Source organism: Nematolebias whitei, chromosome 7 (genome assembly GCF_014905685.2).
Source record: "Nematolebias whitei isolate Nwh7 chromosome 7, NemWhi1, whole genome shotgun sequence".
NCBI classification, from domain to species: Eukaryota; Metazoa; Chordata; class Actinopteri; order Cyprinodontiformes; family Rivulidae; genus Nematolebias; species Nematolebias whitei.
The window spans coordinates 40901478-40921491 of record NC_056504.1 but is presented as its reverse complement, the minus strand read 5'-3'; the positions used below and the strand labels follow the sequence as shown (position 1 = coordinate 40921491).

Below are 20014 nucleotides of genomic sequence, written 5' to 3'. Positions count from 1 at the left end.
TTTTTTTTTTTTTTGTGCTGAAACGTTTCGCCTTCGATCCGGAAGGCTTCATCAGTCAAGGAAACACAAAACAGAACTGATTCTTCCCCCAACAGCTTACTCCAAAGTGGAACAAACCAGTAATGTTGGTGCTAAGATGGTCTCTTGAACACTAACATTTTCAGCCACTAGAGGGCGCTCAAGTAATATGGTAAGCCAAGTGTCTCATTAATAGGTAAAAATGGCTATTAATGAGATGCTTGGCTTGCCATAACAAGCCACCTTCGTCTCGCTCCGGAACTCCTGGAGCAAACGTCAAATCAGCTGCATTTTGCCGCGCCGCCCAGGTGAAATGCAGCTGATTTGACCATTAAAGTGCATTTATCAAGGAAAAGTTCAACTGAAACACACTTACTATAATGTCGAGCAAACAAATAATTGTTTTTAAGTGTTAATCTTGTTAAAGTCCTCCCGTGCGTGCTTCTGCGGCCTCCATTTGCCAGCCAATCGATTTTTGGCACATCGGACCACGTTTCCAGGTGGTCAGCGGTGACGCATAACAAACATGATGCATCAGCAGTGACGCATAATAGATGTGGTCTATACGGCGAAGCGACTCGTTTATTTTTTTCCGCTTTATTAGACATTTTTGGACTGATGTGACTTATATGGTGGTGCGACGTGTACGGAAGAAAGTATGGTACTTACTCATAAAAAGGGGGGGTGACCTTTGAAAAACGCAGCACTGTGCAAGGCCAAATATTTCAATTGTTCCGTTTTTTAGCTGGCAGTTGAGGGTGAAGACTGAGCATTCGAGGAATGATGGTGACAGTTGTCACTTCAGACCGGCTGCTAACAGTCATTCCCTCTCCCAGCTTGAGGCTGAGTAAGCAGAGCTCCCTGAAACTGCAACATCCTTTACACAGTTTACCTCAGCAGCCTGCTCATCTTCACTATTTACACAAGTTTTATTCTGTATATTCTACAGGGCTTTAATAAAGTGGCTGCTGTGGATAAATACATCTGGCTTTGTCAAACTAATACAAATTAATAATGTATCTCAACAGAAACCTGACGTATTTTCCACAGAAGTAAACGCACACTGGCACTAGCAAGACGTGTTTTAAGTTGCTGCTGTCTCCATTTTTTTAAAAAGTACAATGTGCTTGTGTGTGTTTTCACTACAAAAAAGAGGATTACATCATTACCAAAAACTGAGACTTAAAGGAAAAACACAAAGCGTTTTTGAAAAACATGGACAAAGACAGACAATAAGAACAAACAGGAACCACCCCAGTGTTAAATCATCCCGTGGTAAATATGTCACTGCAGCTTCACATATACTGCGAGTAGGAAAACAAAAAAATCAGCCGGTCTTTTTGCTGATATGTATCAGACTGCATGACATTTATGATTTTCCACACTATCCTCCCACATGGAAACATGCAGTGTTGTACAGTTGTGGTTTGAACATGATGAGCTGTTTGGGTTCAAAACATTTTACGCTGATGAACTAAACTCAGGTAAAAGATTGTCAAACACATTTGGACTTCCCAAAGATAGAGGACATTATATTGAGGTTAAAACAATCATTTTGTGAAAAATATGCGATTCATAAGAACACAAACGTATGTCATGTCTTGGGAACAACATCTGAAAAACAATAGTTACCCAACTTCAAATTTTTACAAATTGATGGTTTTAGAAATGAGCTCGAGTTTTTGTGTGAAAAAACAAGAAAAGTGAGTAGTCTCACTTGAAGTTGAGTTGTTTGAAGGTGAAGTGCGTCTCCACGATGCCTGTGGTCTTCACACGAGTCCGCAGCACATCCTGCTGTGTGGGGATGTAGTCAGACTTGGCTATCCTCTCCAGGTCCTTTAGGTAGCTGAAGACAGAACAAACAATTTCCATTTATTAGAGCAGATTTATAATCACAATAAATATACCATATTTTTCAGAATATAAGGCACAATAAAATCCTTGAATTTTCTCAAAAGTCGACGGCGAGCCTTATAATCCAGTGCGCTTTATGTATTCATTCTGGTTGTGCTGACCTTGAACAGATTTTATGTGGTGCACGGTGCTCAAAAATCTGTCAAAATGAACTTATTTTGCTTAATGCGCCTTACGTATGAAAACAGACCCGTTCGTTGATATTGCGCCTTATAGTCCGAAAAATACGACAGAATAAATAGACTAATGAGTCCACGACAGTGCAGTGTAAAACACTGCTTACAACAGCTTTTCTCAAACATGAAAACATTTTAATTAAGTCATAAATAGAAAATGTCCATAAAGACTACATGACTAATTCAAAAATATCTGTTTGCGAGGTGCAGAGCTGTCGTGCCTTCTTACAGTTTTGACGAAACTTGTCAACAAATAGTCAAGAAAGTGAACATAAAATTCTGCCAGGGCAAAACGAAGCAACAGTTATCAAACAAGAAATTGACTTTTAGATAAAAGACTGACTTTTTGTGTTATTTATCCCACGTGACTGAGCACAAAATACTGGAGGAAAGCATTAAATTATTTCAGTGTCACGACCGGCTGCTTCATTGTGTGATGTTACAGAGGTTAACGGAGTTTGTCTCTCAGCTGCAGAGTGACAGAGACTCATCAACGGATAAATGGTGGTTTCATAAGAGATGTTTAAACCATCTTACCATGTTTTGCATCATCATTCTTAGCACCTGCACTATCACTATTTTTTCTGTAAAACAAACCCAGCTCAGAGAACAGAGGCCTGAGATAATGAGAGGTGTGCTTTTTCCCTCTTTCCGTTTATCTTCCCATTCTTTTCTCTGGCTCTCATCAGGTGCTCAGACGTGTGTTAAAGCCAGACTCATTTAGTCCTCCATTATATCACCCTCCTCTTTCAGTACTCCATAAAACCTCGATGAAACAGTGTGCATTGTCCACCCTGGTGCCAACTGTGAGGCTGTGTTCGCAAAGTTTCCTGCTCCCTCCTCAGCCATGAGGCAGAAGTTGATTTTATAAGCAAATGCAAACAAGCACCCTCTTAGGGAGTTCAAGTTTGGAGAATGATCAGATTGAAACACTTTATATTTAGACAGGAAATGAGAGTACAGAAGTGCCTCGCTAATACGCGGTTCGACTTCCGCGATTTTTCAACGATCGTCAGCTTTAATATTACTCACGTGATTGGGACTGTACGAGACAAAAAGTTAAAGAATAAAGTAATACTTTGGACAGGCGCCACCATTTTGTAGTTTTCTTTCAATTAGCCTATACTGTAAGGCCAGTCAAAACAAAAAAACTACACTACCCAGAAGCTAACAGTGCTTCCAGCCACTGCTTTCTGCGAAAAATGGAGGGAAAGTTTTTCAACACAAATCTACAGTTAATCTCACAGAACTGGCAGGAAAGTCGCAAATAATTCTGAACCTTCCTGAAGTTCAATTATCTACGCGCACATCAACCTGGACGGGGTGGTGGGCTTCGTCGCTGCAGGGTAGGTCTCCAGAACTGGAACCGAGCTGCTGTTCTGCAGAGCTGGGGAGTAAAATTTTGCAGTACTGTACAGTACATAGGCCTGTCACGATAACAATTTTTGCTGAATGATTAATTGTCTCAGAAATTATTGCGGTAAACGATGATATTGTTTGAAATTTCACAATAATTTGTATTTATTGTCAAATTTAAGAAGAAATTTTGGTTAATTTTTGTGTGTAGTACCTTTTTTGACAACTGGATGGCAGTATAAGACTGTTTGAACCGAAGGACGGATAGTGAGGAAGCGAGCAGCACGCCTCTAAGAAAAATGGGAGGGAGGCCTCTTGACATGACACGGGCTGTTTCTCCTTCCTGTTTTCCAGTTCTCAAAATGGGGGACGCTTGGTGTGGTTTGAGCTCTTTAGCATTGCATTTCACACAAAGCTTTTAATAAAAAAATCAGCAAACAAGTCCTCAGCTCCTTTTTTCGGAGAAAAAACTTTTTACACAAAGGCACGGGTTTCAACCGTGAATTTTGGAGCTTCAAGAAAACGGAGGCGTTTTTTTCCCCGAGGTCGGCCTGTTAGCTTAGCTTCTCAACTTAGCTGCTTTTAGCCATCCAAAAACGTGATTTTGGACGGTTAAAACAGATTTTAAAGAGAAAAGAGAAAGGGAGGGGTCAGTGAAGAGCACCGTAGTTGAGACTTTTGTCATCCAGTGTCTTCAGTAGAAAGAGAGAGGAATAAACGATAAAGCCGATAAATGACAATGAGGTCGATAATTTTCATTTATCGTGCGATTAATTGACTTGTTTATCGTGACCGGTCCAACAGTACATATACGCATCTTGTTAAATTGATGTAGGTTTAAGCGTTTAGAACATTGCAAGAGTGTGGGAAGGGTTTATAAAGCCTTAAAATATATATAAAATAAATATAGCGTTGCTACTTTACTTCATGTAAAGACAATTCCACTCATGCTACAGCTTATAGGAGCACTAAACAAACACGAGTTTGTATCCTCTAGACTTCTGTAATCAGTGCATCCCTGAGGATTAGACCGATAAGCATCACTCACTGCTTACCTAGTCTCGCATTCACCCCACACTCTCACTGATCCACTGACAGATAAGAACAACGTGGCTGACAAACATGGCACTCGAGATGAGAGCCATTTAGACTTTAATAGAGGAGGCTGAGACAGATTGAGCTGGTGCTGCTGATTACAAAACTCCACTGCTTTCTGAAAGCACGGCCACCCGATAAACAAAATATTCATCCGTCTTTAATATCAAACACACAAACTGCAAATACAAGGTGATGTTTTTAATTGAGGGGAATGAAGAAAGTAGTTAAGTGGCAGTTGTGGTGAAAGTTGGATAAATTCTTTAATCACTGCGAAAAAGTGCTTATTAGTTTTAAAACACTGGATCTCTGATGAAGTGAAAGCAAATAACACCATCAGACAACTAAGTGGCAATACTTAACGAGGAAGTCAAACAGTGGATGGCAATGAATAATTTGAAAACACATATGTAATTTTCCCCCTATTTTTTTATGATTAAAAAAAATAAACCGGTAACAAAACATAGTGAGTACTCCGATTTTATAGATACCATGGTATGCATGCATCTAATGTGCTTTTTTGCAGGAATTTGATTAACACTAACTTTCATCCAGGTCATTGAGAGGAGTCAACAAAAACGTTTTTGATCACAAACACCACAATAAAACATGGATATGTTGCAAATTAAGATTTTCTTTAAACCAAAGAGAGTTATTTGAAGTAGGGATCTGTGAAGATGTTGGCAGTAGTAAACAGAAGTGTCAGCAAACTTGAGTTTGATTGTGTGTCACACATGTATCAGGTTATCAGACATAGGCATTTTTAAAAGCAGATTTCTGCCACATACATACAATTTCATGTTTGTGTGCAAACAAACGGTGTATTATTGGATATTAAATCTCTACGCTGTTACAAGTGATCATTCACTTAGTTTGTTGCAGTTTTCGCCACTGAACGACGTCTGTGTTAATGACAACATTATGTGCGCTGAGGCTGCTGGTTGTATCGATCCATCTGATTTATTTATGTCAATAGATAAGCAGCATTTATGACGTGTAAATAAAAATACGTTTTTGGAGATCAATTGAAGCCTTGTAACTGTGAGCAAACTTACGAGACATAATCCACACAAAATCCTTGAGGTCAATGTGAAACTCACTAGGAAGCGGAGTCATTGAGCTGGTACTCCCGGGCCCGTGTGAAACAGCTCTGGACACCACCGTCCTCCCACAGTCGCTGGATGATTTTAGACATTTCTTCTGGCAGGTTGCCCTGCTCCTCTGCAGTTCCAGACAAAGAAAACAGCTGGCGAGCATCATCCTGAGGAGAACACACACATACACACAACAATGCCATTAGATACAACAGATCGACAGTTAAGACATGTGAGAAAGGCGAAAAAATGAAATTATTAAATTACGCATTCATCAATTACGGTGTTTTTCGGACTATAAGGCACACTTGAAATCCTTTAATTTCCTCAAAAATCAACAGTGAGCCTTATAATCCGGTGTGCCTTATAGTTCAAAAAATAGGTACCTAAAATTTAAAATAATGATGCAATCATACAGCTTGAAATGCAACTGCTGAAACGACAAGCTATTTTAAAGTATTTCTGTCAGGAACTTCTTTTTTCTATAGAGACATTTTTCTAATTGTGTTACAGAATATCTTGTGTAAACCTGGGACGTTGGAGCTATTTAAACATCGTTTTAAACCACGAAGAATGGTCCGTCTTCTTTCAAATCCAGACAACAACATTAAGGTCAATCTTTTAAGCAATGATTTTAGCTAATTTACTGCAAAGACATTTCCCTTAACAAAAACATTAGTAAAAAGAAATCGCTTATTGACCAGCACCATGAAAAGGGCAGACATTGCACCACTATGACCCTTTCAGTTTGACACCAGTCAATGATGAACATAAACTTTGATGTTGGCTATAGAGGGACTTCCATGTACTGGTTAACCATTATCTGACCCTCAAATCCATCGAGGCTTCAGTTCACAGTAGATAAAAACAGCCGAGTATAGCACATGGAGCTCTTTAACATTCAAGATTTACAAATAATAACATTCTGTTAAAACTAAAAGCTGCTGTTTGTAGCTGTAAGTAGAACACAGTGAGGAATAATGAAGAACAAAGTGAGAATAGACTCTCCGTAGCTAAACCACTGAAGAGTTAAGATGTAGATCTTAAAGCATTTACACTCCCAGCTCTGCAGGAGTCTTTATAAAAAGTTGCCCAAGGAAAAAATAATAATTCTATCTGCATTATTTTGATGCTACTTCAGTATGACTCACAGAAAGTCTTCATAAGAAACATGATGCTGAATAATTTACATGGATGTATAGATAATCACTGGGTACAGACAAGTAAATGTCAGCACATCTGATGTGGTAACAGAACACGAAGCTAGTTTTAATGTTTTGATGTCATTCAACATGTGCCATTTTACCAAATGTAAATTAAACCGACTTGAATCTGCACATGATTGTTGCATTTGTATTATTTCTACATGAAAACTAAACTAGTTCAGTGACATGATTCATGTAGACCAGGGGTGCCCACACATTTTCAACATGCGAGCTACTTTTAAAATGACCAAATCGATCTGATCTACCTACCTGTTTACATGAGAACCACCCTTGGAAACATTTGTGGTTTTTCAATGTTTATCGGGGGTAATAAACAAAAAATGAGTGGGTTTACATGAAAACACTGTAGTTTCCGTGTCAGTCGGGTTGCCAGATAAGAAATAATGAACTATAGTACTGTTGCTTTAAAATTATAGTTTTAACTTAAACTGTCATATGTGCTGAGTAAAGCTATTCTAAAATGAGGTGTGTGTTGTGTTTGTTGAACATGTGCACTAAAAAGAGGTTGTAAATTAGACATTTTATATTTACCTGGCAACCCTCATCGCCCATGCAGCTTCTGCATTTTACAGTTATGTCCAAACTGATGAATAACGTCTCCTTGGACTCTGGATTTTATTAGTTTTGCTCCAACATGCTGAAAAAGGGTGAGTAGCACAAAAACACTGCTCTCTGCCATTTATTGTAACTGTTGTGCTGTGAATTTTGTACATTCACCTAATGCATATGCGCACTGCCTGGGACATCTGTCTGTAAGGACTTTCCTCTGGACTTAAAGCCTAGTAACAACAAAACTATAAAGCTGGATTTTTGCGAGTCGACAGCTTTGACGACAATCAGGACGGCTTCGTCTAACAGCTCAACGCTGAGCTAACAACTGACGAGAATGATGTCAGACTTCGAACTTAGGTGGTAATCGGTAGCCTTCGAGGAATGCTACAGCAGTCAAATATACGTTCTTGATTACGTTTGCTTGTGTTTACTTCGGTTACACAACAATCAACTGAGTTTTTATTTTTATTTTTCCTGTGAGGAGAAGGTGCCCTCCCACCAGAGGTGGACCGGTTCTGAAAGACGGCACTGACTCTGCGGTGAAGGAGGACCTGAAGAGAGAGATGTTGGAGCAACTATTCACTTAAAATTCCCCTCAGTTCTTTTTTCCAATCCGTTCAATGTTTTAAGCTACATTAAGCAAAGGAGTGGCAGCCTGTACAAGCCAGATAAGCAACATGGTGCCAGTACCCAGGATGACAACAGAGAAGAAGAGTACAGTTCATTAATGTAGTTTACAGTTCAGTTTTTAATAGTGTTCAGGTTTCTTATCAGTGTTTGTGTGACATACTGTTTGTGGTGTTGAATAAATTAAAAATGAAACCTGATGCCTTCATTTTCAACTTTAATAACACGCAACATGTTTCACATTGTTTAAATCAAATAACTTGAAATACATAATGTCCAGATAGCTTCATTTAGCTCAGACAGCTTCATTACATCGCCCACCACTGACCGAAGCATGGTTTATTATTGTTAAACCGTTATTATTTAGCACATTTTGTATGTTATGGTCCAGTGCGACGCGTGAAATATACGCCTGCCTCGACAGGCTCGCTCAGTGATTTCGAAATGAATCTGACTGGCGTCTCTTCCCAACACAGAAGTCAGTCAGAGCAGCTACATTCCAGCATAGATTAACTACGAGACCCAAAATATATTCCATCATTCGTAACACAGAAAGCAATATGTTATACTCCGACATCATTGTTGTTGATAGAAATATACCGTTGGGACGTGCGTGCGTGAAATATACGCTTGTAGTCCGCATGTGCTTTAACACCTCTGTGGTACAACTGACACTTCTGCAGGCAGTCCACCAGAAAACCTCCACTCTGAGACCTGGGTTGAAAAACCTCCTGATTCAAAGAGGGGAAGAGACTGGTGTCGTGTGAATGAAGAGCCGAACCGCAGAGAGAAAGGTGCGGTTTCACTCAAAATACGTATCGTGTAAACGGCCCCTGAGACCTGGATTGAGAACTCTTCGGTTTCAGAGAGAATGAGGGTTGATGTCGTGTAATGAACGGGCGAACCGTAGCAGGAAGGCTGCGGTTTCACGTCGTGTAAATGGAGCCTCAGACTGGCTGCTCTGCATGTCAATCAAGTAACAAATTTCATAGTGAGGATGGATGATAGGCTGATGTCTTTTTTTTAATGCCATGCGATCTACCCACAACACCTTTGCCATCGACGTATTGGGCACCCCTGATGTAGATTATAGTTCTGTCCAGCAGAGCCTGACACTTTACTTGCATTCTTACCGATGGGGCGATTTTATATTTCATGAAACTTCACGTCACAGCAAAAGAAGGAATTCAAGATTTTTTTTTTAATCTGTTCCGTCACTTTGTTCAATGTTGACACTCACAAAACTTCAAAACACTGTTGGTGTTTGTTTGTTTAAGTAATTACATCTGAATCTGATGTAGTATGGGACAGAGACTGAAACATTTTGAGCAGGAGTGCGTTTTGATGAGCTCCCGGGCTGTGAAAAACAAGAGCCGACGCAGCTGTCTCCATTTTCTCTGCAAACGTGTTTTCTGCTTTAGTTTGAAAGGAGCCGTGTCAGATTGTGACTTATAAACACAGCTGATATAGAATAAAAGTTATTTTTAAAAAAATCAGTTAAAAGTAAAACGCATAATCTATAAAAAAAAAAAAAAAGTAGAATTTCTTTCACTTTATGAATTTCTGCAATACAATTGTCTTCCTAAGTGGTACTCCGTTGTAAGGTGGTTGCTTACAGTTTCTTCAGAAAATCTCAGAAAATGTCAGAAAACACACAGCTCTGCAGGTTTCCCACCTTAAGGCAGCCAGTATTAATTTTCTAGTAAAATGCATAATTTTGAAAAACAAAATATATATATATATATATATATATATATATATATATATATATATTATATATTATATGCCACCTAAAATTTTCAGGGAAGAATGTGAGAAGTTAGGATGAAAGCAAATACAGAATTTAGTACCATAATCATTGGTGTAAAAGTCACTACTTTTTTCTCACACTTTGTACCCCACGGTTTATATGCAGGAGCGTTTTATTTATGCAATTTTTTTTTTTTACAATTTTTAAAATTTTATATTTTATTTTGAAGGACTTCCTGCCATCTCTCGCTCTTCCTGCCACTGACTTAACATTTTCCTTCGACAGAGCTGGGCGTTCGTGGCTCCCAGCACTACGCCCCTTAAGGGGGCAATTTTTGTGACACAGAGAGAATGCCCTCAGGTAATCAGACGTACAAGGCCTTTTACTCATGGTTTCAAATACCCAACCATAACTCCACCCACTCTGTCATCCTGTGACAAGAAGTCTAACCTGAATGATCAAAGATCTTGAGGACCATCCCCCAAGATAGACGTAAATTAATTTCCTCAGATAGTTCCCGTGTTGTCATGGGATTTTGCGCAGACCTGTTCATTTGTTCAGCGATAATGAAATATGCACGGGGAATTTCTTATGATGCAACTTTCATGTTAAAAGCCACTGGTTGTCGAGGAGAAAACACAGCTACATGTAAGCTGCATCAACGTGTGTCGATGGTCAGGATTGGAGACAAACGCAGTCAAGTCTGGTATGTGTTTTATTAAAATTTGTAAAAAAAAATTCTGTGTGACATCTTTTTGTGTCGGTAAATATGCATTTAAATACCGGGATCTCATTGTAAAGTCACATCCGAGCGCATGAAACGGAGCAGAGGAGACAATGAATCGGAGGGGTTGTTCCCCCTCCCCTTACGTCATGAGCTCACGGGTGGAGAAGTGAAGTCCGATTTATTTTTAAAGCAGTCGGTCAAGACTGATACATATTTAAATAACAGTTTTTAAAAATATTTCTGTGTATGGCAAATGTGTTTAAACACAAATATATCATTTAGGCTCCGCACAGAATGGAGAGAACAACAGGAAGGAGGGGGATGTTCCCCCCTCTATCCTCCTCCTCCCCATGGGGGCCGAGGAGGCAGGGCAGCCGACTCGGGAACCCGAAAGTCCTGGATTTGATCCCCGGTCATTGCACATGTCGTGGTGTCTCTGAGCAGGACATCTTATCTCCACTTGCTCCCTGGGTGCTTTCAATAGCTGCTCACTGCCCCACCTGGTGGTGGATGGGTTAAATGCAGAGAGCCAATTTCACCATTGTATGGGAACATACAATAATGATAATATATAACGCATATGAGCTCTGCTGAGGAGTATCACATCAAATTTATTTAGAAAGTACATTTAAAAACAGCAGTTGTAAAAAAAAAAACGTTTACCAATAAAAATTAATGGTACTAATTTAATGAATATTTACCACATTTTACCGGTACTATTTGACTTCCAGTAACATGACCTCGATAAGACTTCTTGGTAATATTTACGGGTAAATATTTTTTTAATGAGTTCAGTTACGTAGGCGTTTGGCACTGTTCTGTCCAGTGTTTATGCTTAGATAGTTATTGTGTTCATTTTGAAGGTATAATAGTTGTAACCATGAGTCAGACAGCGAAGCTTCATGAAGACTCATGACGATTTTGCAGTCTGCGCTGTTGAAAGCAAGCTATATTCTGTGAAGCGCCATCTGCTGGCTGATTCTTGCACTACATGAAGAAAGCTGCACACTGTCAGAGCTGGCTGGGCACAGATTCCAACGATGAACGGTGGATGCCCGCAGCTAAATAACCGGTGCGTCTTATTTATGTACAAAATTAGTTTTTATCTTATATTTAATAAGTGCGGCTTAGAGGCAGGTGCGTTTTAAAGCCCGAGAATTATAGTAGTTGCGTTGTCAAATTATATTATATTGGGAGTCTTATAGCCAGATTCCTGCAGGTACAGGAGAAAAAAATGACTGGAAAAAGTATGCAAAGTTTAACAAATTTAATGTTTTTATAATGATTTCACTAATACGAGTCACTGAAAATGACTGGGTGAAAAGTTATGGATTTTGAAGGCCCTGTCTTACCACTCTGGCACTGTCCTCATACTCAATCTTCAGGTTGGACATGGCTTTGACGATGGCCATGATGGACTGAATCGTGTTGCTGTAGACAACTGCTCTGTACTGCTTACACTCATCCTCTGAGTAACCATCCTCATGAATAATCCTGGGGGAAAAGGACAAAAGACCAGGTGATTTAAAAGAGAACAAAAAAAGGCAGCAAATGTGGAAAAATTAAGATAAAATCAAAGCGTCACAATCAATCATTTACAAAATATATTGGTGTATAAAATACTACAAAAACTGGTTAATTGTTTTGGTGCAGCATTTCATCACAATTACTGAACCAATCCCTTTTGTTCCTAAAACATTTAGGTGTTTTTTTTTTTTTTAATCTTTCTTTAAAGGACACAAGAACAAATATTAATTTGCTTTTGGAGATGTGAACTAAGAAGAAGTTCAAACAAACGAGGCATGCGTCTGATAAAGCATAAGGCTGAGAGGGAAGCTGCCGGGATGGAAACTAAACGGAATCGTCTCCTCTGGTGCAGCCAAGCTGTTCAGTGATGGTGCGCCGCGCTGAATAGAATCTAATTAAAATTCAAGTGAGCTCGCTGTGTGACATGCCATGAGGCGCAACCAAAATTACTGAAAGCCCAAGATGTTTTCACTCGCATACAAACAATAGAATGATCTGTGAAGCAATTACAAGCCCCTCTCTATCTGAGGGTGCAAAGTTTTCTGAAAGTGTTTTAAACAAGTTCACTGAAAATAGACTTATATGAACAAATGCACAATTTTAATCAATATATATTTGGTTGTTTGTTGACATACAACTTTATTTACTGAGTTGTGACTGGAAGTTTATTACTTTTCCTTTGGTCCAAGTCCAAAAGTAAAATGTATTACACCTTCAGCATTATAGTTCATGATTTACAATTCAGAGTAAAGTTTATAATTGACCAGATGCCGGTGCCCCACACACCAACAAAAGTTACCTTTAAATCGTTAAGAAATCCAGCGTTTTAAAAAGGCTTTGCCTGATCTTTAGTTTTAAACCTCTTAATTAAGAAAATTTAAAATGTTGGTGTTTTTTTAATCTGATTTTCTCTATTTCTAATATTAGTAACTAATTTCATAGCATGAAAATACCCTTCAATTCAATTCTATTCTATTCAGTTTATTTATATAGCGCCAAGTCACAACAGAAGTCATCTCAGGGCACTGAACAGAACATTCATATGTAAAAATAATAATTTAACATTATTTATCTGAAGAGCAGACTGCTTTGATCGCTGAACTCTCAACTTGAGCAAGCATGAAGGCGACAGTGGAAAGGAAAAACTCCCTCATGAGGAAGAAACTTTTAGCAGAACCAGACTAAGGACAAGCGGCCATCTGTTTTGACCGGCTGGGTTTGAGAGGAACAGATACACAATGGCAGGCCAAGAATCACATGTTAAGACAGAAATACTATCAAATGAAAACTATTCAATTTTAACAATTAATTTAAGGAAATTAGGTCAATTTGTCCTCTAGTAGTCTAAGTCTTAACCCAGTCTTAAAACTGGACAATGTGTCAGCCTCACAGACAGAAACTGGAAGTTGGTTCCACAAGAGAGGAGCCTGATAACTGAAAGATCTTCCTCCCACTCTGCTTTTGGAAACTCTAGGAACCATAAGTAAACCTGCAGTCTGACAGCAAAGTGCTCTGTTGGGAAAATATGGAACAATAAGATCTGTAATGTAAGATGGAGCTAGGTTGTTGAGAGCTTTGTAGGTTAAAAGTAAGATTTTGAATAATATTCTGGATTTGACAGGGAGCCGACAGAGAAGCATCTAATATATCAGGGCATTTATTTATTTAGTTGTTGGATAAAATGCAGTTCTTTCTTTTTTTTTTTTTTTTAAAGGAAATTTGTGAGCAGAATTATTAAAAGAAATATTAAATTTTACATATCTGATTGTCAGAGGTACATGAACCTGCAAGTCTGAAGGTTCAAACCAGCAATCATTTCTGTCAATTCAGATGAAAAGAACAAAAGAAAGTGGGCTATGCAGTCCAACAAAGTTAACTCAGATCCTCTGGACGGTTTCTTTTTTGGAAACGTTTTGTCTTTCATCCTAAAGCCTTCTTCAGTCCGAGGCGTCGCAACAAACTCAGTCTTATAAATAGCACCTTCACATAGTGGGTCAACCAGTTTGATGGTGCTCAGATGGTTTCTGTCAGGGGAGTTTAGGTAAAGGTTACGAATGTTTACCACTAATGTTAAATTACTGTTGAACCATGTATGTGAAATGTGTGTGAGTTAAGAGTTGTTTTGTCTGCTCAGCCTGCAGGCGCACAGAGGCACATCTCATAAACTAAAGACCGGTTAAAATCTTTTTGTGTCCTCAGAGTGGCTTATTTGAGTAAGCAGATGATGAAAGGATATTTATTTTATCCAACAGTTTCAGGAGTCCACCCTGTCCCCCGCCGACTCGCCTGAAGCAGCCATGGCCAAAGTGGTTCAAAATATCTAAGTTCTTATACAGCACGGGGCTATGCAGGGCATTTTTAAAGATTTTATTTTTAAAAGATCAACAGTGTTTTAAAGTGGCTGAGCCACATCCTGATCTTGAGTCATTAGAAATGTACCAGTTCCAGATGATCAGGAGGCAAAACAAACCAACAAACCAGAGTTAAAGCTGATCTTCACGGAGGAATACGTTAAACTCTGTCTGAGCTAATACGCAAGACTGATTGACTTTTATTAGACTCATTTAAAGCTGCACAGAAGGTCACTTGAGATAATGAATGAAATGAACAACGTACACTTCGCCAAGCACAGCTACAATCATTCTTTAAACAAATAGCCCTTTTTTTTTTTTACTTTTTATTGTGAAATCCACATTAGAGCAGTATGTGAAAATCTGATTGTTTTGTGCTTCTATTTCTGCAGAAATGTTGAAATTTCATAAATTTACCTTGGTCTTTTCTTTTAACTGACCAACCACAGCTACAAAGTGTATATTTTAATGCACTTCTTGTACTTTGGACACACTTTTATTATTGCACAGAAAATTAAAAGTAAAAAAAAAAATTAAAAAAAAATACAGAATGGAAATGTGGGTGTTTATTGCAGCAATAGATGTATCTCACTAGAAAGAGGTCTGCGCTGCAAACGTATGAAGCTGGCACTTGTTAAGAGGAAAAGCAAAACAATTAGCAGTCACTCACTTCATCTGCTTCACAACGGTGCTCTTCCCCGACTCTCCAGCACCTGCAGAGAGAACAAAAACAGCCAGAGGTTAAAAATACGCTCCCGTTAGCCGAGAAATGTAAACAGGCGGCCAGCAAGGCTGCCTCACATCTGGAACCTCGTCTCCCCACCCCAGCGCCATGCAGCTCTGGTTTCGGCTTGTTTTCTTCTTGGGCAAGCCTTTAATCCAGCACATAATATTCTGCTGTCTTTAGTAAGTACCGTATTTTTCAGACTGTAAGGCACTTAAAATCCTTTAATTTTCTCAAAAATTGATAGTGAGCCTTAGAATCTGGTGCGCCTTATGTATTAATTCTGGTTGTACTTAATGACCTCGAACAGATTTTATGTGGTTATTGTGAATGAGTTGAATAAAGTTTGACTTATCTGACTGTTTTGTTTCACTTAATGCGCCTTATAATCCGGTGCGCCTTATAGTTAGAAAAATAAGGTATTTAGAGTGAAATATTCATAGAAGAAACAACCAAATTAGCACAAACCAGCTTTCTTTCACTAAATTACTAGATTACTTTTTTGTTGTTTATTTAATCACCAGTTGTGTTTGATCCAAGAGCCTGAATAGAGTGAACAGACCTCATCTGCCACAAGGAATCTGAACACTTGTCACCCAGGGGTGCCTGACAGTACACTCTCCACTCATATTACCCCAGGGTGAAGCTTTTCTAGTATGACCCTCAAAATACACAACAGAGCAGACTGCATGCACAGTGAAGCCTCTGGACAGGAACAGACAACTTTTCCACACAGCTGTCAGCTCCTGATCCTGCTCCTCCAGTGAAAGGTTATGAGGTGGAGCAATAAAACAAAGATGTGGCCATAAAGGAGTCTGTAGGCACAAAGTGGTAAAAAAAAAAAAAAAAGTTGATACATCATGATTTGAACGTTGGAGCACACCCCACAAAGAAATAAACATTTATACTTAAAGGAAAAAGAGAATAACTTGTTCTGCCCACTAGACTGACCCTGACGTGAAAATTGCAAAACTTCAGTTTTAAGAATATGATTGGACTGAAATGAATTATTTTATTAGATTTTAGAAAGAGCTTTTAACTATGCATGCATTTTGCTCTTTATTATAAAATGTTCTACTAAAACTCTGCTGATTAAACATGGACATGAGATAAGCGCATTAAGGTAAAAAATTTGAATTTTGCCCAAACTAAATCACCCAAAACACTTGTAAAGTAAATAAATTGATATAATAAAAGTATGCGCTAACAAAGTACGACAAACAGCTGTATTCAATGTAAAAAATATACCTTTCAGACTTGTGAATAATGGCTTGCTATGAAAGACATAACAGGATTTACTCTGCTTTGTTAAAAAAAAAACACTAACTTTTCAAGAAGCAGCAAAGATGTTTACTGTAAATTAGAGGCATAACATCAACATTTTTTTTAACATATGGAATTTCAGTTCAGCTTCAGTCAGGTCATCGGGACAGTTTCTTTTTTTTTGCTGAAACGTTTCACCTTCTATCCGGAAGGCTTCATCAGTCAAGGAAACACAAAACTGATTCTTCCTCCAAACAGCTTACTTTAAAGTGGAACAAACCAGTTACGTTGGTGCTAAGATGGTGTCTTTAGAACGCCCCCTCCTCCAGTGTCGGCCCTCTCCCTCGTCGACTGTCGACAAGGAAGAGGGCCAGCACCACAGGAGGGGGCATGCCAAAGACACCATCTTAGCACCAACATAACTGGCTTGTTCCACTTTGGAGTAAGCTGTTTGGGGGAAGAATCAGTTTTGTGTTGTGTGTTTCCTTGACTGATGAATCCTTCCAGATGGAAGGTGAAACGTTTCAGCAAAAAAAAAAAAAAGAAACTGTCCAGATGACCTGACTGAAAATTGTTGGATTGTATACCTGGATTATTGAGCATGGACATTTTTGATTCAACTATTAAAGTAGGTTTAAACTATAAATGTAGGTTTTTATAACCGGAGGTTCTGTATGGAAGAGGTCCAACAGCAACGCAGGTTCTGAACTTTCCTATTGATCCTGCTGTTGGACTGATATCATCAATCATCATTAAACTTTACCATAGCTGTTAAAGCATCATCATCTATCTTAGACCATGGAGGATAAAGGGTGCAGCTGCGTGAACACTAATAATACGATCATCAAAACACGTATTATTGGTTTGGAAAACATTTTTTAACTCAGCCCTGACTCTAATGATGACCAGTCACTACAGTCATAAGCAGATACAAGAAACCAAGTGAACGCCTCCTTGTTTTAGGTACTTCAGCACAACTTTTGCAAAATGTTGCATATGCAGAAACGCAGATTAGGGAATATGTATGGCAGTGGTTCCCAACCCTGGTCCCTGAGGAACACCATCTTGCATGTTTTAGCTGTTTACCTGCTCCAACACACCTGATTCAATGATTTAATTACTTCACCAAGTTCTGCAGAAGCCTGTTAATCACCCATTCATTCAAAGCAGGTGTGTCAAAGCAGAGAAACAACTAAAACATGCAAAATGGTGTTCCTCAAGGGCCAGGGTTGGGAACCACTGACGTAAGGAACATGTGGTAAAATAAATATGTTCACTGCCTAGAAACAAGTAGCATGTGTTACAGTTGTGACTATTTCTAACATGGCACAAAGTAAGGAAGTTTGCCGGCAAAGTCTCCGCATTCATTTCAGGTACATAAAGTATTAAATGCATGTTGATAATAAAGTAATGAAGAATGTGAGTAAGTATGCATATGACATCTCATGTGTTGTGGAGGAGGGTCGGGTAGAACAAATATGTCCAGTCCTTCAAAATAGGTAGGACTTTGCCAAAAAAAAAAAACCTCCAACAAAACTTGTGAAACTGCCTGAAGGCCAACAACGGAGCCGACAGAAAGAAGAAAGATGGTGCCAACTGGTGCCTGCAGGGACAATCAGGAGTCCATCTGTAGCAGGTCTGACTAATGATGGATGGACTATTCTAGTCGCCTTGTCTTTTTCAGAGATACAGATGTAATGAAGGCTTTGGTTGCAGTTAGGGTGGGGGAGATAAATACCCATAATGTGATTATGGCATTAATTGGATTTGCATTATGTAAACAGGAATACTTCATGTGAAATTCATGTTACATGTTGAATACAGACCCCATTTTCACGATAAACAATGATTTAAAAAACGTTTCCTTGAAATGTTTGAGTATTAACCTGTCGTTCCGTTTGACTAACATTTGAGTTATTTTGTGGGCGTTTTGTTTCATTTTTCTAGTTTTTTTTTCCTCGTCACAACATTGTAACAAAATCTGCTCATGCAAGACAGTCAAACTTATTCAAGAGAACATTTTCATTGGAATATTTTTAATATTAGGATGGGGAAAAAAGATAGAAGTAGATGAATGAGCTAAGATGAGTTCTTCACTCTTGAGTCTGTAGATGAAGCAGATGCCTTGCTAGCTGCTTCAGATACTGAAGACACGTAGTTTTCTTACGTTACTGCAGTTGTTTAAAACAAAACTCAGTACAAATATCAGTAGTAGTACAGGGTATCTTGTACTTTGGTGCCTGAGCCTGCTTCTTTCTAAGGTAAAGGCAAACAAAGGATGTGTCAGAGCGCCGTTACGTCAGCCAGTGTTGTTCAACTTTCTCTCATAAACAAGTTCAAAGCACTTCACTGAGCGGTCCTAATTTAAAGCAGCCGAAGTCACATCTGTATCAGCAGCTGGAAAGTGAAAATGGCACACAGCAGAACCGAGCAGCACCGTCCAGCACACAGAACTTCTTTGAAAAGGTTGTCTTATCAGTTGGCCTTTCGGTTTTATTTGCTCCCTACTGGGACAGTGTTTCTGAGGCTTGGATTAATCATCAATCCAAGAAAACAGCCTGAAACCGTTCTGACACATCTACCTTTTCCTTTTGAATTTCAGTGCACTGCTATTTTTTTAAGTTTGAAATCTTGGCACGTGAGAGGAATCTGGAACTCTGTTATCAAGTGAAACAAAATATGTGCATAAACAAACTAATAAAAAGGGAAGCTGCTTCCAAAAGTTCAATGTTAGAACTTAAAAGTGATTAAAAATATCGACCTATTTCTTCATCCATCTTACAATTCCTCATCGTAAGCTTTTTACAGCCAGAGGTTCATTATTCAGCTTAAAATGTAATATTTTCAAAGAAAGTCCCACCATGGCATTGAATCTTTCACTATATGCGTGCATGTGCATGTGTTTGGAGCGAGCTCGATCTGCTCTGGTGGGACCAGGAGAAAACCACACAAAGCTGGCAGTGTGGGTCTCTGCTAGCTGAAAACACAGAGCTGCTGTTGATGTTTGGGTCGGGGCTGCACTCGAGCCTTTCTCTCTGCTCCCCCTTCTTTCAGGAGGAGACAACCAACTGCCTTCACAAGCCACAGCCAGTCTCTTTATAGGGACTAGAGAAAAGATGCTTAAGGAAATGAGAAATTCAACTTCATCACTGCCTAGAGGTGCAAATGTGGAATGAGCGTACTGGATAATGTAGCTGCTAGGGATGCACGATATTGGATTTTTGGCCGATATCCGATATGTTGTGGAATTAAAATACATTATTCTATCGATCAATCAAACTTTATTTATAGAGCACTTTCCAACAGTCAAAAGGTGCACAAAGTGCTGCACAATACAGAAGTTAAAAACAAACAATTAAGAATTAAAAACTGACAGTTAAAAATTAAAACAAACAATTAAAACTTAGCAAGATTGCCAAACAACTACTATGTATTACAAGCCTGCCTGAATAAAAAGGTTTTAAGATTAGACATAAAATGCTCCATATCTGCATGGTCTTTGTTAATTTGGCACGCTACCAAATGCAGATGCCAAAAGGGGAGGCTGAAAATGCTGAAACACTATATATATATATATATATATATATATATATATATATATATATATATATATA

General features: G+C 38.7%; 1 protein-coding gene across 1 annotated transcript in view; it reads right to left on the bottom strand.

Moving 5' to 3' along the window:
* The window catches only part of LOC119412835 (guanine nucleotide-binding protein G(i) subunit alpha-2-like), a 66109-nt gene that overhangs the window by 9982 nt on the left and 36113 nt on the right, over positions 1-20014 (bottom strand). Inside the window, exons 2-6 of the mRNA XM_037679871.1 lie at positions 15084-15126; positions 11888-12029; positions 5660-5820; positions 1736-1864; positions 1318-1322 (exon numbers count right to left, since the gene is read on the bottom strand). Of these exons, the coding sequence (XP_037535799.1) occupies positions 1318-1322; positions 1736-1864; positions 5660-5820; positions 11888-12029; positions 15084-15126 (480 nt within the window). The remainder of the gene's footprint in view (positions 1-1317; positions 1323-1735; positions 1865-5659; positions 5821-11887; positions 12030-15083; positions 15127-20014) is intronic.